General features: G+C 41.6%; 1 protein-coding gene across 1 annotated transcript in view; it reads right to left on the bottom strand.

The window, feature by feature from the left end:
* The window catches only part of opn4b (opsin 4b), a 76,853-nt gene extending 63,495 nt beyond the window's left edge, over positions 1 to 13,358 (bottom strand). The window contains exon 1 of the mRNA XM_056469384.1: positions 13,093 to 13,358. Within this exon, the coding sequence (XP_056325359.1) occupies positions 13,093 to 13,233 (141 nt within the window). The 5' untranslated portion in view covers positions 13,234 to 13,358. The remainder of the gene's footprint in view (positions 1 to 13,092) is intronic.
* Positions 13,359 to 15,807: the final 2,449 nt, after the last annotated feature.

A 15,807-nucleotide genomic window follows, 5' to 3' on the forward strand; every position in this document is an offset into this window, starting at 1 on the left:
ATTTTTTTGTTTTATGTGCATACAAAAGTATTCTCTTTGCTTTATAATATTCTTATAGAACCATTGAAGAACCACTTTTTTACTACTGGGTAAAACAGATCTGTTTACTTAGTAAGTATGTAAGTAATGTGTATTTATATAGCTCATTTGTCATGGATGGCCATACACCCACTTGGATGATGCGACAGCAGCCAACGGACAATGGCACCAGTGCGCTCACCACACAGCAGCTATAGGTGGAGTGAAAAGACAGTGATATGGTGGATGGGGATGTTTGGTAGGCTATGATGGGTAAGGGCCGATGGAGGGAATTTGACCAGGACACCAAGTGTTACACCCCTACTCTTTTACGAGAAGTGCCATGGGATTTTTAATGACCACAGAGAGTCAGGACCTCGGTTTAACGTCTCATCTGAAAGAAGACACACACTGACAGTATAGTGTACCCTTCACTATACTGGGGCATTAAGACTCACACAGACCACAGATTGAGCACTCCCTGCTGGCCACACTAACACCACTTCTAACGGCAACCTTGTTTTCCTATGTGGTCTCCCATCCAGGTACTGACCAGTCTCAGCTCTGCTCAGCTCAGGTCTTGGACTGCAGGGTGATTGGACAACAGTTCCAATTCATTCCAATCGGGTCCAGTCAAAGAATTTCAGTGCCAAGAACGGTGTGTAATCGGTAAGGCCAGACGGAATCTGCAGACGTTTTTTGCTATTTCTGCCGAGAATTTTGTTAAAAATCTGCGGATTTCTGCAAAATTATTTAGGGACTATCATAACTAAAACCTTAATATGTAAAATATAAAAAATAATACCTTTTTAACTTTTATTTAATGTTTAAAATGCAAATACAATTAGATTCACTTTATTTGGTAAACAAAGCAAGTCTCTCATATATTTCTACTAAAAGACAGAAAATATTACTGTACACACTGCATTGTTCATAAATCAGATGAACATTTTCATATTAGTCAATATTTTTACTGGAATTAATAAAAAACTGAATAAATATAGATTTACACACATTTACCCAAATAAATAAACAGAATTAATTATGGGCTAAAATCTGCTGAAAATCTGCGCGCGCAGATTCTGTGTGGGCCTAGTAATCGGGCTGTGCCATACCAGACTCATGTGAAAACATAACTGGAACCGTTCCTGTCTTTTCTTAGAACAGTTCGGCATGATAGTGAAATGGACTCTTTTAGTATCTTTCTGGACTTTGAATAAGTCGGGCCATTACCGTTTACGGGGAGTCACTGAGCTCTTGGATTTCGGCCAAAATGTGTTCTGAATATGAATGAAATGTTTCGGGGGTTTGGAATGAGTCATTTTTGACAAAGTTTCATTTTTGGGTGAATTAACCTTTTAAAAAGAGTTACAAATGTAAAATCAATCATTTTTTTTACAAGATTTGGCAACACCGGCTCATTGGAAATACATGCTTCAGCTTGCATTTTTGTGAAACCACAAAAACATACTTAGACATAGATTTGACTGCAGTTTCAAGATAAACTGAACATTACGAGGCAGTCTGATACCAACAACTTTTGTTCCTTTTCACTCTAATGATATTTACATGGAGATATTTTTTACAAATAAAAATATTTTTTCTGCAGTTCTTTGCACTACACCAAATAATTAGCAAAAAAACAACTTAAAAATGTCTTTTATATGTAATTGATACATACACTTCACTTATTTATCTATCCCTTTAACTGCCCCACCAAGAAAAAAAAGTGGATTGCACTACTTAACTCCTAATGTTGCTAGTTAACGCACTCAATGGATTTTTTTTTCAACACATCCCACAATTTCTAAAATATCACCAAATGGTTGATATGTTGGTTTATAGTAAAAGTACCAGAATGAATACATATGCTATGAAAAATCCAATTTATTTCAAAACATAATCAAAATAAAACACTTTGAATACTAAATCATCTTTATATTTTGAAGTATGCCAAAAAATATTTCAGATTCTCATTTACAAGTTTTCTAGTTTGTTTTTTTACAATAAAACCAAAATGAAGTGTAGTAGTGCAACAGGATTATATTTGATAGATTTTTTGTAAGCCAACAATGCTGTGTGTGCTGACTTAAACAGTCATTATTTAAAACAGTCAAAATACGATCAACCATTCAGTAGAGCAGACAGTTAAAGGGTTATTTACCTATTTATCTATATATGGACAACTTTTTTAAGGTAGAAGTTTGCTCGGTCATTCACTTTGTACACTGTTATACTTGTGATGCAGAGCTTTAGGTTTGCGTTCCACAACAGAGATAAAAGTAATGTAAAATCAAGGTAAAAATAAAGTAGTCACAGTTCATTTTCTCTTACATCTGATTTTAAAAAGTATATTGGTTGGGTTTGGGAAGGCATTAGGTCAGTGGTTCACTAGGTGATCTGCCCGACAATTACCGCCTTTTTTTGGATGTGTACAAGAATGCCATGCATAACAAAAATGTAGCATAGTAACGTACAGTATTTCATTTACAAAACATGTAGACAGCACACTCTAGTGGATTTGTCATCTTAAATGTGTAGCAAAAGATACCCAGAGCTATGTATATTCCATTTCGCAAAAATGTAGACTGATGCAGATAGCAATAACAAAAAGTTGCTGATCTTACTTTTTGAGACCACATGTGCAGCATTTACGCAACCAAACCAATCATCATATAAACTCATGTAGAAGGTCAGATATTAGCTGTGGGCAAACACAGCCTCAACTGACCATTACACATTTATATAGCAGAGTTTCACACATCCAGCTCTCCTTACTCCCTGTACAACCATGACTTTTCACCTTCAATTACATTCTTGAACCCACATTTGCATTACTTTATCCCACAGGTTCATACACACTGCTGCAAAAACTCAAATCTGTCTATTGTTTGCAATCAAAAGGTGAAAACAACTATACAGAGAACACCAGTCCACAGAAGCAGGATTAACAACGTGCAATGACACAATGAATTAATTCTAGTGATCATCATTTGAATGAAAATAACTAGTTAAATGCGCGAAGACTGCAGAGAAATCATGAACTGAATAATATGGAATTAGGCCAAATGGAAGATATAGGAGTTAAACTCTGTACTCACATCACATCAGCACATTAACGCAATCTCTGAGTTGAAGCTAAGACATTATTAAATAAAGTCTTGATTTATCAGAGGAACAGGGACACCCTCTGTTTATAACATAACATTTGTGCGAATCACTATCAATCTTTGCAATTAGACTGTAAATAAATGAATTATTACAGAGAAAAGGTTATACATTATCTGATCTGAATTCCAAACAGCCTCACTGTCAGCAAAGCATCAGCAAACAGTTTTTTTTCTTCCCCTCCAGAAAGAATTATAGCTAAGTAACATTTGGGTGTACAGCTTTCAAATCTTTTAAGGATTTCACATCATTGTCATGCTGCTTCAATACCATATCATTTTCACCTGATGAAATGTTACAATTCAAAAGATGCTCTGGTGCACTACATTATGCATGTTTGTTTACTTTTTTATTTGTTTAATTTCTTCCCCTGAATTCATTTTCTGTATCTCCAAGAACTCATTTTAATCACCAAACAGGAAATATCCAGGAATAGCTTACTTCTCTCAGGAATTAATCCCATGTGCAGATCCCCACATTGTCACGGATTGGCCAGGCTCTTCCACCAACATCACGCACCGAGCACCTTCACCTGAGTATTAACCACGCACAGCTGCACCCAATCACTCCCATTCACTATATAAGCACACACCTCACTTCACTCAGTGTCCGGTCTCGTTCCTACGAAGCGGACTCTGAGTGAACCACTTCCTAGGTTTCACTCCCCTACGATCTCAGCAATTATACTTAACTTTATTCTGTTTCCTTCTAGTCTGTCCAGTGTTCCCGGTGTCCTGTCAGCGTTGTGTGTCTCGTCAGTCTGTCTTCCCCGCAAATCCTCTGGTGTGTGCATTCGGTCATCCTTCAGTGTTTGTCATCCCACCTGACAAAGAGGATCATCAGTTCCACTAAACTCCGTTCATCGCTCCATCAATATTCATTAATACTCTACTGTTGGAATAAACATTGTTTATACTCACTCCCCTTGTTTGTCCGTCTGCTTCCGTAACAGAAGACCGGACCTGAAACTACCAACAGCATGAGCACTCACGATCCCCTTCAGGAGTTGGTGGATTCATTGAAGAGAGTGCTACTACCATCTGCTCCACTTCCCGAAGCACCACCAGCACCGAGCACTTCTTCACCGTCCATCCACTCATCCAGTCCCATGGCTCGACCAGCGCCCTACTCTGGCGGGGCGGAGGAGTGCAATGGATTTCTCCTGCAATGTTCTCTGGTATTCACTATGCAACCCGAGTTATACCCTACAGATCGGTCCAAAATCGCTTTCATCATCTCCCTCCTCTCTGGGTCGGCTCTTCGGTGGGCTGAAACCATCTGGCAACAGTCTGGGCCGGTAACAAATTCCATTCAGTCATTCACAAAGTACTTCAAGGAGGTTTTTTGGTCGCGCGGATGCTGAAGTAGCAGCTGGAGAACAGCTATACCATCTCAAACAGGGAGCCATGTCCACTCAGGATTATGCTCTCAGGTTCCGAACTCTGGCTGCTGCTAGCGGCTGGAATGAGCGATCTCTCCTCACAACCTACCGGTTCGGACTAGAGCCCAGCCTCCGGTTACAGCTGGCCGCCCTCGACGATACGATGGGATTGGAGAAGTTCATCCAACACTCTCTGCGCTGTTCCGATCGTCTGAGGGTCTACCAGCATGATCCTCCACCAATATCCCAAGCACTCCTCCGTTCGCCAGAGCCAGCCGTCCCTCCAGAACCAGAACCCATGATCATCGAATCTGGTAGACTCACGATCACCGAGCGACAGAGGAGGCTGACCCGGGGTCTGTGCATGTACTGTGGCGCCAAAGGACATGTCAGGCTGGACTGTCCCATTCGTCCAGCACGCTCTGTGGTGAGTTTGTTCAGTTCTCCTATTGAAAAGATGCATCCTCTCACCACTAATGTCCAGTTAACTACCCCTTCTGTCTCAGTTTCAGTCACAGCCCTCATCGACTCCGGGTCAGCAGGAAATTTCATCTCGCACGCCCTCTGTCGCAGACTCCAGCTTAACACAGAAGCCTCGACGCACGTCTATCAGATTCAGCCCATAACCAAAGATATCCATTGTCAGGCACGTATCCATCGAAAATGTGAACCCGTCAATCTCCAAGTAGGACTGCTCCACAAAGAGGAGATTCAATTTCTGGTTCTGGAGGGTGCATCGATGGATATCATCTTAGGGCGCCCGTGGCTGGTGAAGCACGATCCCATCCTCTCTTGGGGCACAGGAGAAATTAAGAGATGGGGAGAAGAATGCCGATCCAGCTGTTTTCCTGATCTACCCTTACAAATTCGAAGACCCCTTACCGTCTACGTCACGTCTGTCGAAAGTCCAGTCGAGAAAATATCCATTCAGATCCCGAAGATCTACTCCTCATACGAGGATGTGTTTTGCCCCAAGAGAGCTTCCCAGCTACCTCCACATCGGCCATGGGACTGCGCCATAGACCTGCTTCCAGATGCTCCTATGCCCAGAGGTAGGATCTACCCGTTGTCCCTTCCGGAGACCAAGGCAATGGAGGAGTACATCCATGAGGCTCTGAGTCAGGGGTATATCCGTCCATCCACGTCACCTGCTGCCTCAAGTTTCTTCTTCGTGGCTAAGAAGGATGGAGGGCTGCGGCCATGTATCGATTACAGAACCCTAAATCAAGGGACAGTCAAGTTCCGGTATCCCCTTCCTCTCGTCCCTGCGGCCCTGGAACAACTCAGATCCGCCAAAATTTTCACCAAGTTGGACCTCCGCAGCGCCTATAACCTGGTGAGAATACGTGAGGGGGACGAGTGGAAGACTGGGTTTGTGACCCCTACTGGACACTACGAGTACCTGGTCATGCCCTATGGTCTGGTTAACGCCCCCTCCGTATTCCAAAACTTCATCCACGAAGTCCTCCGGGAGTTCCTCCATCTCTTCGTCATTGTATACATAGATGATATCCTGATTTACTCCCGGAGTGAGGCCGAACATCGCCACCACGTTGCGGAGGTCCTGAAAACCCTCAGGAAACATCGCCTGTACCTCAAGGCTGAAAAATGCTCCTTCCATTCACCATCTGTTCAGTTCTTGGGGTACATCATCGATCAAAGAGGGGTTCGTATGGACGAGGGGAAGGTCACTTCCGTCATCTCCTGGCCCGAACCAAAAACCATAAAGGAACTCCAACGTTTCCTAGGATTTGCTAATTTCTACCGACGTTTCATCCAGAATTACAGTCTCATCACCGCTCCGCTCACCAACCTGTTGAAAAATAAACCCAAAGCACTACCCTGGCCTCCCGAAGCCGCCGCAGCCTTCCAAAACCTAAAAGAATCCTTCACTCAAGCCCCACTGCTGACTCATCCTGATCCTGACTTGCCGTTTGTGGTCGAAGTGGATGCATCGACCACCGGAGTGGGAGCCATCCTGTCCCAGTACCACGGTACTCCTTCATTACTCCATCCATGTGCCTATTTCTCCCGGAAGCTCAGCCCGGCGGAAAGGAACTATGACATTGGGAATCGAGAACTTCTGGCCATCAAGCTCGCCCTGGAGGAGTGGCGACACTGGTTGGAGGGGGCCAAACATTCGTTCCAGGTGATCACAGATCATAAAAATCTCCAATACCTAAAAGATGCTAAAAGACTCTGTCCTCGTCAGGCCCGTTGGTCATTGTTCTTCTCCAGATTTCAGTTCTCTATCTCATATCGACCAGGTTCAAAGAATATCCGAGCAGACGCACTTTCCAGAATTCACGACCAGCATGAAATTATTGAGACACCGGCCAAGATCCTTCCCGATCAGATCACTATCTGTCCCATCCAATGGTCCGCTCCTACAGTAATCGCCACTCCAGAATCCAGAACTCCGCCGGGCTGTCCCCCCAATCGACGCTTCATCCCTGAAAACCAACGGGTAGATCTCATTCATTCCAGCCATACATCTCTGGGCACAGGACATCCTGGGGCCAACAACACCCTCTCGCTGCTATCCCAACGCTTTTGGTGGCCGAACATGGCGAGGGATGTGAGAAGATACGTCCAGGGCTGCAGAGAATGCGCTATGGCAAAGAGTCCTCGCCATCTACCTGCTGGTAAACTCCATCCCTTGCCCATCCCAAACCGCCCCTGGTCACACCTAGGAGTTGACTTCATGACAGACCTCCCATTGTCTGAAGGTAACACCTGCATTCTAGTCATCATAGATCGATTCTCTAAATTCTGTCGTTTGATTCCTTTGAAAGGTATACCCACAGCCCTAGAGACCGCCGAAAACCTGTTCAACCACGTCTTTCGAAATTTTGGGTTACCAGAAGATATAGTCTCGGATCGAGGACCCCAATTTATCTCCAGACTATGGAGAGCATTCTTCAGACTCCTAGGTGTGACCGTAAGCCTCTCGTCTGGCTATCACCCCCAAACCAACGGCCAGACAGAGAGGAAAATTCAGGAAGTGGGGCGGTTCCTCCGGACCTTCTGTCACGGTCACCAAAACTCCTGGAGCCAGTTTCTGGGCTGGGCGGAATACGCCCAGAATTCCCTGCGGCAACCTACCACCGGACTCACGCCATTCCAGTGCATCCTAGGGTTCCAACCTCCACTCTTCCCCTGGGATGGCGCACCATCTGATGTCCCCGCAGTGGATTACTGGTTCCGGGAGAGCGAGAGAGTCTGGGACGATGCTCATCATCATCTCCAGAGGGCAGTACGCAGAACAAAGGAGGTATCGGATAAGAGGAGGATTCCAGGCCCCATCTATACTCCAGGACAAAAGGTCTGGCTCTCCACCAGAGATATCCGGTTGCGACTGCCCTCCCGAAAATTAAGTCCCAGATTTGTTGGTCCCTTCACCATTCTGGAACAGGTCAACCCCGTCACATACAAATTACAGTTACCACCACAGTACAGAATCCACCCCACATTCCACGTGTCCCTTCTAAAACCCTTTCACGATCCTCTGATTCCCTCCACAGAGCCTGGCCATGAAGAGGAACCTCCTCCCCCCCTGATGTTAGAAGAAGGGGCCATCTACCAAGTCAAGGACATCCTACGATCCCGGCGTCGTGGTGGTCAGCTTGAATACCTCGTCGACTGGGAAGGATACGGTCCAGAAGAGAGGTCATGGGTCTCCAGATCCGATATACTAGATCCCGCACTTATGGAAGAGTTCCACTCCAATCACCCAGAATTTCCAGCACCTCGAGGACGAGGTAGACCACCACGACGTCGGAGGTTCAGGCCCTCAGGAGCGGGCCCTGGGGAGGGGGGTAATGTCACGGATTGGCCAGGCTCTTCCACCAACATCACGCACCGAGCACCTTCACCTGAGTATTAACCACGCACAGCTGCACCCAATCACTCCCATTCACTATATAAGCACACACCTCACTTCACTCAGTGTCCGGTCTCGTTCCTACGAAGCGGACTCTGAGTGAACCACTTCCTAGGTTTCACTCCCCTACGATCTCAGCAATTATACTTAACTTTATTCTGTTTCCTTCTAGTCTGTCCAGTGTTCCCGGTGTCCTGTCAGCGTTGTGTGTCTCGTCAGTCTGTCTTCCCCGCAAATCCTCTGGTGTGTGCATTCGGTCATCCTTCAGTGTTTGTCATCCCACCTGACAAAGAGGATCATCAGTTCCACTAAACTCCGTTCATCGCTCCATCAATATTCATTAATACTCTACTGTTGGAATAAACATTGTTTATACTCACTCCCCTTGTTTGTCCGTCTGCTTCCGTAACACACATGATGCTTTCACATCTGACATTTGTGTGATTCTTTCTCAGTCTGTTTTGACAGGTCTGCTAAATTTTGATAATTTCCTGGGTAATTGCAATTGTAAAACCGGTGGGGTGTATGTTTGTCTTGTATTTCTGACTTTGTGGGGACAAAATTTTTTTCCTCCTGTGCAGAAATACCAGTAAATTCTGACCTTGTGGGCACATTTTTTTTTTTTTTCCATGAAGAAAAAACTCATAAACCACATAATTTAGTTATGTAAACACGTTTGCAATTTGCTTTCAAAGTATTTTTCACTGTTCCGTTTTAGCGATCGATATATTGACAACTGCGTTCCCTTCGCAGTGCACTTTGAAAACATTTATGCCACTTTGAACGTAGCCGTGGCTCATGATGAAAGCTATAGGTGACCTACTATTTAAAAGTGGAATTTGTGGAAAAGTGGAATCCAAAGCTTGTGAAAACAAAAATATATAGAATACATTCATAATTTTAATTTATAGTAGGTTATTTATTAAGAAATGTATCTGTAGCCTACTGTAAATGACATGGGCCTGTTGGTTAGAACATGTATGCAGTGGTTTAAATGTGTCAAATAGTAAAAGAAGACTTTAATAAACAAATAAATAAATAAAAATAATAAATACATAAATAAATAAATAATATCCTACTTAATAATAATAATAATAATAATAATAATAATAATAATAATGATAATAAATTCATTCATTTTCTTTTCGGCTTAGTCCCTTTTTATTAATCCAGGCTCGCCACAGCGGAATGAACCGCCAACTTATCCAGCACGTTTTACACAGCGGATGCCTTTCCAGCCGCAACCCATCTCTGGGAAAATAATAATAATAATAATAATAATAATAATAATAATAATAATAATAATAATAATAATAATAATAATAATAATAAATTATTAATAATAATAATTGTTATTATTAAGTAGGATTGTTTTTCTTTTCTAAATAAATGGCCTACTGTAAATTACAACCTCTGGCCTAACGATTTATATGATTTATACATGAGATTAGAATACGTGTTAGCTAAGGGTTTCGTGTTTTATTATAGAATATGTAATGTTCTCAATAATATTTGTAAAGGAAACATAGGCCCCTATATGGGCCATTTACATATATTTAAATTAATATGGAAAACGAGTGCATGTTTTTATCAAAACTAATATTGGATTTTTTGTGTGTGTGTGTGTGTGTGTGTGTGTGTGTGTGTGTGTGTGTGTGTGTGTGTGTGTGCAAAACAATATAATTTCCACAAAAAAAAAGGTATGGGATTTTCTCTAAAGAAGTTGTTACTCCACCCCGTTTAAAGCAACATTATGGACTTTTTACATTATAACTAACGTGGTTCAGAGATGGATCTGCTACAAAGCAACTGCGGTTTTGGGAAACACTCATCACTACGTCGTTCTTTTCCCAAACAACGCATCGTACTATGATAGTTCAGCCACAAGTTATGTCATTGTTTGGAAAACGCACCCCAGAACAGCCTTATACATGCATTTCACCAGCATGGACCATGCCACATTTTGAGCTTGACGTTTTTGTAGGGATGTAGCAATGAAAGGGATGATAAGGGAACAGTGGGATGAAGGGGAATGGAAGTAAGAGAATAAACAGTGAACAGATAGGTAGGTTGATCGGGCATCCTACGTTGATGCCCAGAGACTCAGAGTGGGGATACCGTCTCTATAATATTTTGGTAGAGTGATTTGAGCCCCTGATTCAACCTAGGAGAGAAGAGAGGGTTATAAGGATTGTTAATGGGAAGCAAGGAAATAGAGGGAGGGAGGGTGAGTTTAATAGAATGAGACGAACAGTGCTAGAGGCTGGTCTGCCTCAAATAAGTTTTAGGGAGTAGCTGATTGTTTAAGGAGGCATGGTCCCGATGCCAAACCTTTGTTAACAAGTTAACTCCATTTTATAACTAGAAAAGCACCACTTCTATTATTCCTAAAAATAAAAAATAAGTATTTTAAAAGTGAATACATGTGGGTATTACAGGAAAAACTCTGAATGAAAAAAGTCAAAATACAAATTATTTAGTCTATCCTGACTGCAGACTATGCAAATGAATATAACTCATAAAGGCTGAATGGATGGCTTTATATTGCACATCACAGCTTGACTGCTCCACTCACATGGTAAAGATCAATGCAATAGTTCTTGCAATACTTTGATTTGAGGTATTGCTGTAGCTGAATATGTGCTGTCATAAAATATTCAACACTCTAAGCCAGGTTCTACAGGGGGTCTGTGGAGAAGACATAAAACATGGAATTGTCCTACTTTGCCAAAACTATTGTAATTTTGAACTAATGTTCTAACTAGTTATAAACATTTAAAGGGATAGTTCATTCAAAATATTAATTATCTGTTAATTTAATCAAGTGCATGCAATACAAATATATCGTTTTTTATCAGTAGAATATTAAAGGAGCTGTTTAGCTGAAACACATACATGGTCCTTGATGATTCATAACATGCTTTTGAGAGTCAAAAAAACACATATAGGCAAAACAAAATTAATACATGTGGTTCTTGATGATACATTGAGGTCTTACGAAGTAAAATGTTCACTCTGTGCAAAAAAAAGATCATTATTTATAGCAGTATTATCTTCAACTCACAGCTTAGCAAAAACTCATAGCAAACACACCTGAACACAACCATGGCAGTCAGCAGAGCAAACTTCCTGTCACATAAAGACATATTCTTAGTGAGGGCAAACTTACTTGTGAGAGGGAGAGAGATTATATGCATGTCTGTGTGTATTGTTCATCAAAATGATAATAGTAAGTAAATATAGGCAAGATTAACTTTTTCCAACATTTGATATTCATTTGTCAATAGGCAACAGATTGATTTGCCCTTCACACTTGCATTGAGCTTCCATTTTTACGATCATTTTCACACATACAAGAAAATATGTAACATGTGTATCTGCCTCCCGAGTCTTTCTAGAACCAGGTATTAATTTTGTGTTGCCTGTAAATGTTTTGCCTCTCAAAGTGCCAGAAGCTGTTGACCTCCATTTTATAAATATCCAAGCTTCACAGTGTGAGCTAAAAATGTTCTTTAATATTGTACTGAAGCAATAATAATAATAATAATAACAATAAAATCAGCAACATCTTAAATGACCCATAGGTGAGTACATTTTGAGCAAATTTAAGTGATTTAAGTCTGAATGCGCTTTAAAAAATAATTTATTTATTTTTCACAGGATTACACAGCATTTTTTGGTTCTTCAAAGAACCTTTCAATGAACAATTCTTCAAAGATCCACATTTTCTTAGTGCAAAAATAACATTTTAAAAAATCTAAATAACTCAATTTTAATAAAAACGAAAAACTCTGTAAAAGTAAAGGTACTTTAATTCCATTTTTTTTTTTTGCTTTAAGCTTTTGACATTCACATCCTATATCACATGTTTAAGCACGTGAAATTCGTTACGTTTCAATGGTTCACTAAACTTACGATTGTGGATCACATATGGATAACCGTGCCACACACATCCAACATTCCCCAGAGTCCAGAAGCAATAACAATGAGGTGTGACTGAGAACCGCGCACATTTAATTGACATGAAGGGTCCCTGCTGCGTGTCCACACGCCGAAAATGAACATGTCAGTAATCTGTCCTGCAGCGATCTGATTTGCTGCTTCCCAAATTATTTGGCGCCCCGTCACAGTAAACGAATCAAAAATAAGCTAGTCAGCTATCCACCATCCTTTCTAAACACGTATGGTTACTAAATCCTGTAATTAAAACAAGTAAATGTATAAATGAATAATCATTCCAATGCTGATCGTCGATGTACTGTATCATCCGATACCCATCCGCACTGTTACTATGGTCACCACATCAGGAGAACGCAACTTCCAGCTCCACTTGTAACTTTGTAGCTAGTTAAACATACAAAAGCACTCATAAAACAATTCTTGCATGTACTTTTGACAGTCTCGTTGGAGAGAGTCAACTCCCGCATAATTCGCACCCCTGCACGGATGCGCTTGTTCCTCAAATACTTGCTCCGGTTACGCACGCGCTCTTCGCCTTAGTTTTCCCAATATTTTTAGTTTTAAGTTCAACTGTTTTAATATAACTGTTATAGAGTCACACGTACGCTATTTATCCTCACAGACGACTCGGGATCCGCGCGCACTCCAACACTAAACACAATGTCAAACTCCATCCTCTTACCGTAGTGGCTCGTGCCGGCAGCTCCATCAGTTTGTGCGCGCTCACTGCGCTGTAATTCCACGGGGCGAGAGAGTCACTGACCGCGGTGCTGTTGGCCATTTGAGTGGGGATCCCCATGCTGAGCGAGCGCGACGCGTTCATCGCGCGCGGGAAGAGGAGCTCAGAGTTCGTGCGTAAATAGAGTTTGCCTATATGTCAGAAATAGCATTACTATATAACAAGATCTTCCTGTGCCTTTCTCTGTCCGCAACCTAGAGCTGAGCTGTCAACTGCGCCCGACATGAGTGTGTGTGATGAGTTTGTCAATGCCAGTAACCATGTGCCGATTCCAGTACGCATGAGGAGTGATGCTCAGTTAAGCAAACTCAAACATCCCACATGCAACCCAACAGCCCTGTGCTAAAGCTCTTCACAATCACACTGAGCGTGAGCCTCCTGTGTGTGTGTGCCCGTTTGCCCCATATGTGTTTATGTGCCAGCAGGACGTTCATATCAATAGGCTATATGTAAAGAAGCTGCACATGCTCAGTCATGCTCGTTGTTCTCTCTCTCTCTTTCTGAAACCAACATCCAGTTCAGATTCGGAAGCAGCCTTAATTAACAGTCAGTTAGCAGCAGACACATGTATAAAATGCTGATTAAAGTGTGTGAAGCCCAGAGCTCACAATTAAAACGTTAGGAACAACAACAGCCTACTAAAAACATTATATTATATTATATTATATTATATTATATTATATTATATTATATTATATTATATTATATTATATTATATTATACACTCATCGGCCTTTTTATTAGGTACAACTCTCCACCTGCTTGTTGACGCAAATTAATCAACCAATCACATGGCAGCAACTCAGTGCATTATTACGGTGGGCAGGAAGTGCAAAACAATATTACAAAGTGTGAAACACTTTTACAAAGCTCGAGACAAATTTACATTTTGACATTTTTTTTTACCTATTATAAGACACAATTACATAGGAAAAACAATGTTATTTTTAAAAAATTTTGCACTTTCCAACCACCGTACATTTTGGCATGTAAACATGGTGTAGACGATCTGCTGCAGTTCAAACCGAGCATCAGAATGGGGAAGAAAGGTGATTTAAGTGATTTTGAACGTGGCATGGTTGTTGGTACCAGACTGGCTGGTCTGAGTATTTCAGAAACTGTTGATCTACTGGGATTTTCACGCACAACCATCTCTAGGATTTACAAAGAATAGTCCGAAAAAGAGAAAATATCCAGTGAGCGGCAGTTCTATGGGCACAAATGCCTTGTTGAGGCTAGAGGTCAGAGTAGAATGGCTAGACTGGTTCGAGCTGATAGAAAGGCAACAGTAACTTAAATAACCACTTGTTACAACAGAGGTATGCGAAAGAGCATCTCTGAACACACAACAAGTCCAACCTTGAGGTGGATGGGCTACAGCAGCAGAAGACCACACTGGGTATCACTCCTGTCAGCTACGAACAGGAAACTAAGGTTACAATTCGCACAGGCTCACCAAAATTGGACAATCGAAGATTGCAAAAAGATTGCCTGGTCTTATGAGTCTCGATTTATGCTGTGATATTCAGATGGTAGGGTCAGAGTTTGGCATCAACAACATGAAATCATGGATCCATCCTGCCTTGCATCAATGGTTCAGGCTGGTGGTGGTGGTGTAATGGTGTGGGGGATATTTTCTTGGCACACTTTGGGCCCATAAATACCAACTGAGCATCGTGTCAACACCACAGCCTACTTGAGTATTGTTGCTGACTATGTCCATCCCTTGATGACCACAGTGTACCCATCTTCTGATAGCTACTTCCAGCAGGATAACGCACCGTGTCATAAAGCGCGAATCATTTCAGACTGGTTTTTTGAACATTACAATGTGTTCACTGTACTCAAATGGCCTCCACAGTCGGCAAACCTCAATCCAATAGAGCACCTTTGGGATGTGGTGGAACGAGAGATTCGCATCATGAATGTGCATCCGACAAATCTGCAGCAACGGTGTGATGCTATCATGTCAATATGGACCAAAATCTCAGAGGAATATTTCCAGTACCATGTTGAATCTATGCCACGAAGGATTAAGGCAGTTCTGAAGGCAAAAGGGATCCAACCGGGTACTAGTCAGGTGTACCTGATATTATATTATATTATATTATATTATATTATATTATATTATATTATACATTTTAAGTACAGGCTAAACATATTTCCTGTGCAATAAAAGCTAATAATCTGTGTATTTTCAACACTGGAGGCATTTCTGAGAGGAAGTACACAAATATGGGTCATTACTAACAAAGAACAGCTTTGTTATTCAAGCAATGAAAAAAATATTTTACGTACAATCTACTGTTATACAAGCTTTTTGTGCGTAAGGTGCTTGTCACTGCGTCCTCAGGACTTATCCTCTTACTCCAGTATCATGAGACACATTGCCCAATGCATGGACAAATCCCAGCAAATCTAGCTGGAATGCACTGCAATTGAAAGCCATTCTGTAGAACAGTACAACGGTGAAGTAAAGTATATTCCTTTCACTGGGATGGATTTTTTAAAACTTTAAAAAGACATTAAAAAAGTAATTATGGAGCAGATGTCAGGTGATATAGCCCTGACTTGTGACCTCTGACCCCTGTTAAATAGAGAACAGTTAACCTAGCACTGGAATATTAGCCTGGCCTTGAGGCTAGTAGTGAGGTCAAT

Source organism: Danio aesculapii, chromosome 12 (genome assembly GCF_903798145.1).
Source record: "Danio aesculapii chromosome 12, fDanAes4.1, whole genome shotgun sequence".
In the NCBI taxonomy this organism is placed as follows: domain Eukaryota; kingdom Metazoa; phylum Chordata; class Actinopteri; order Cypriniformes; family Danionidae; genus Danio; species Danio aesculapii.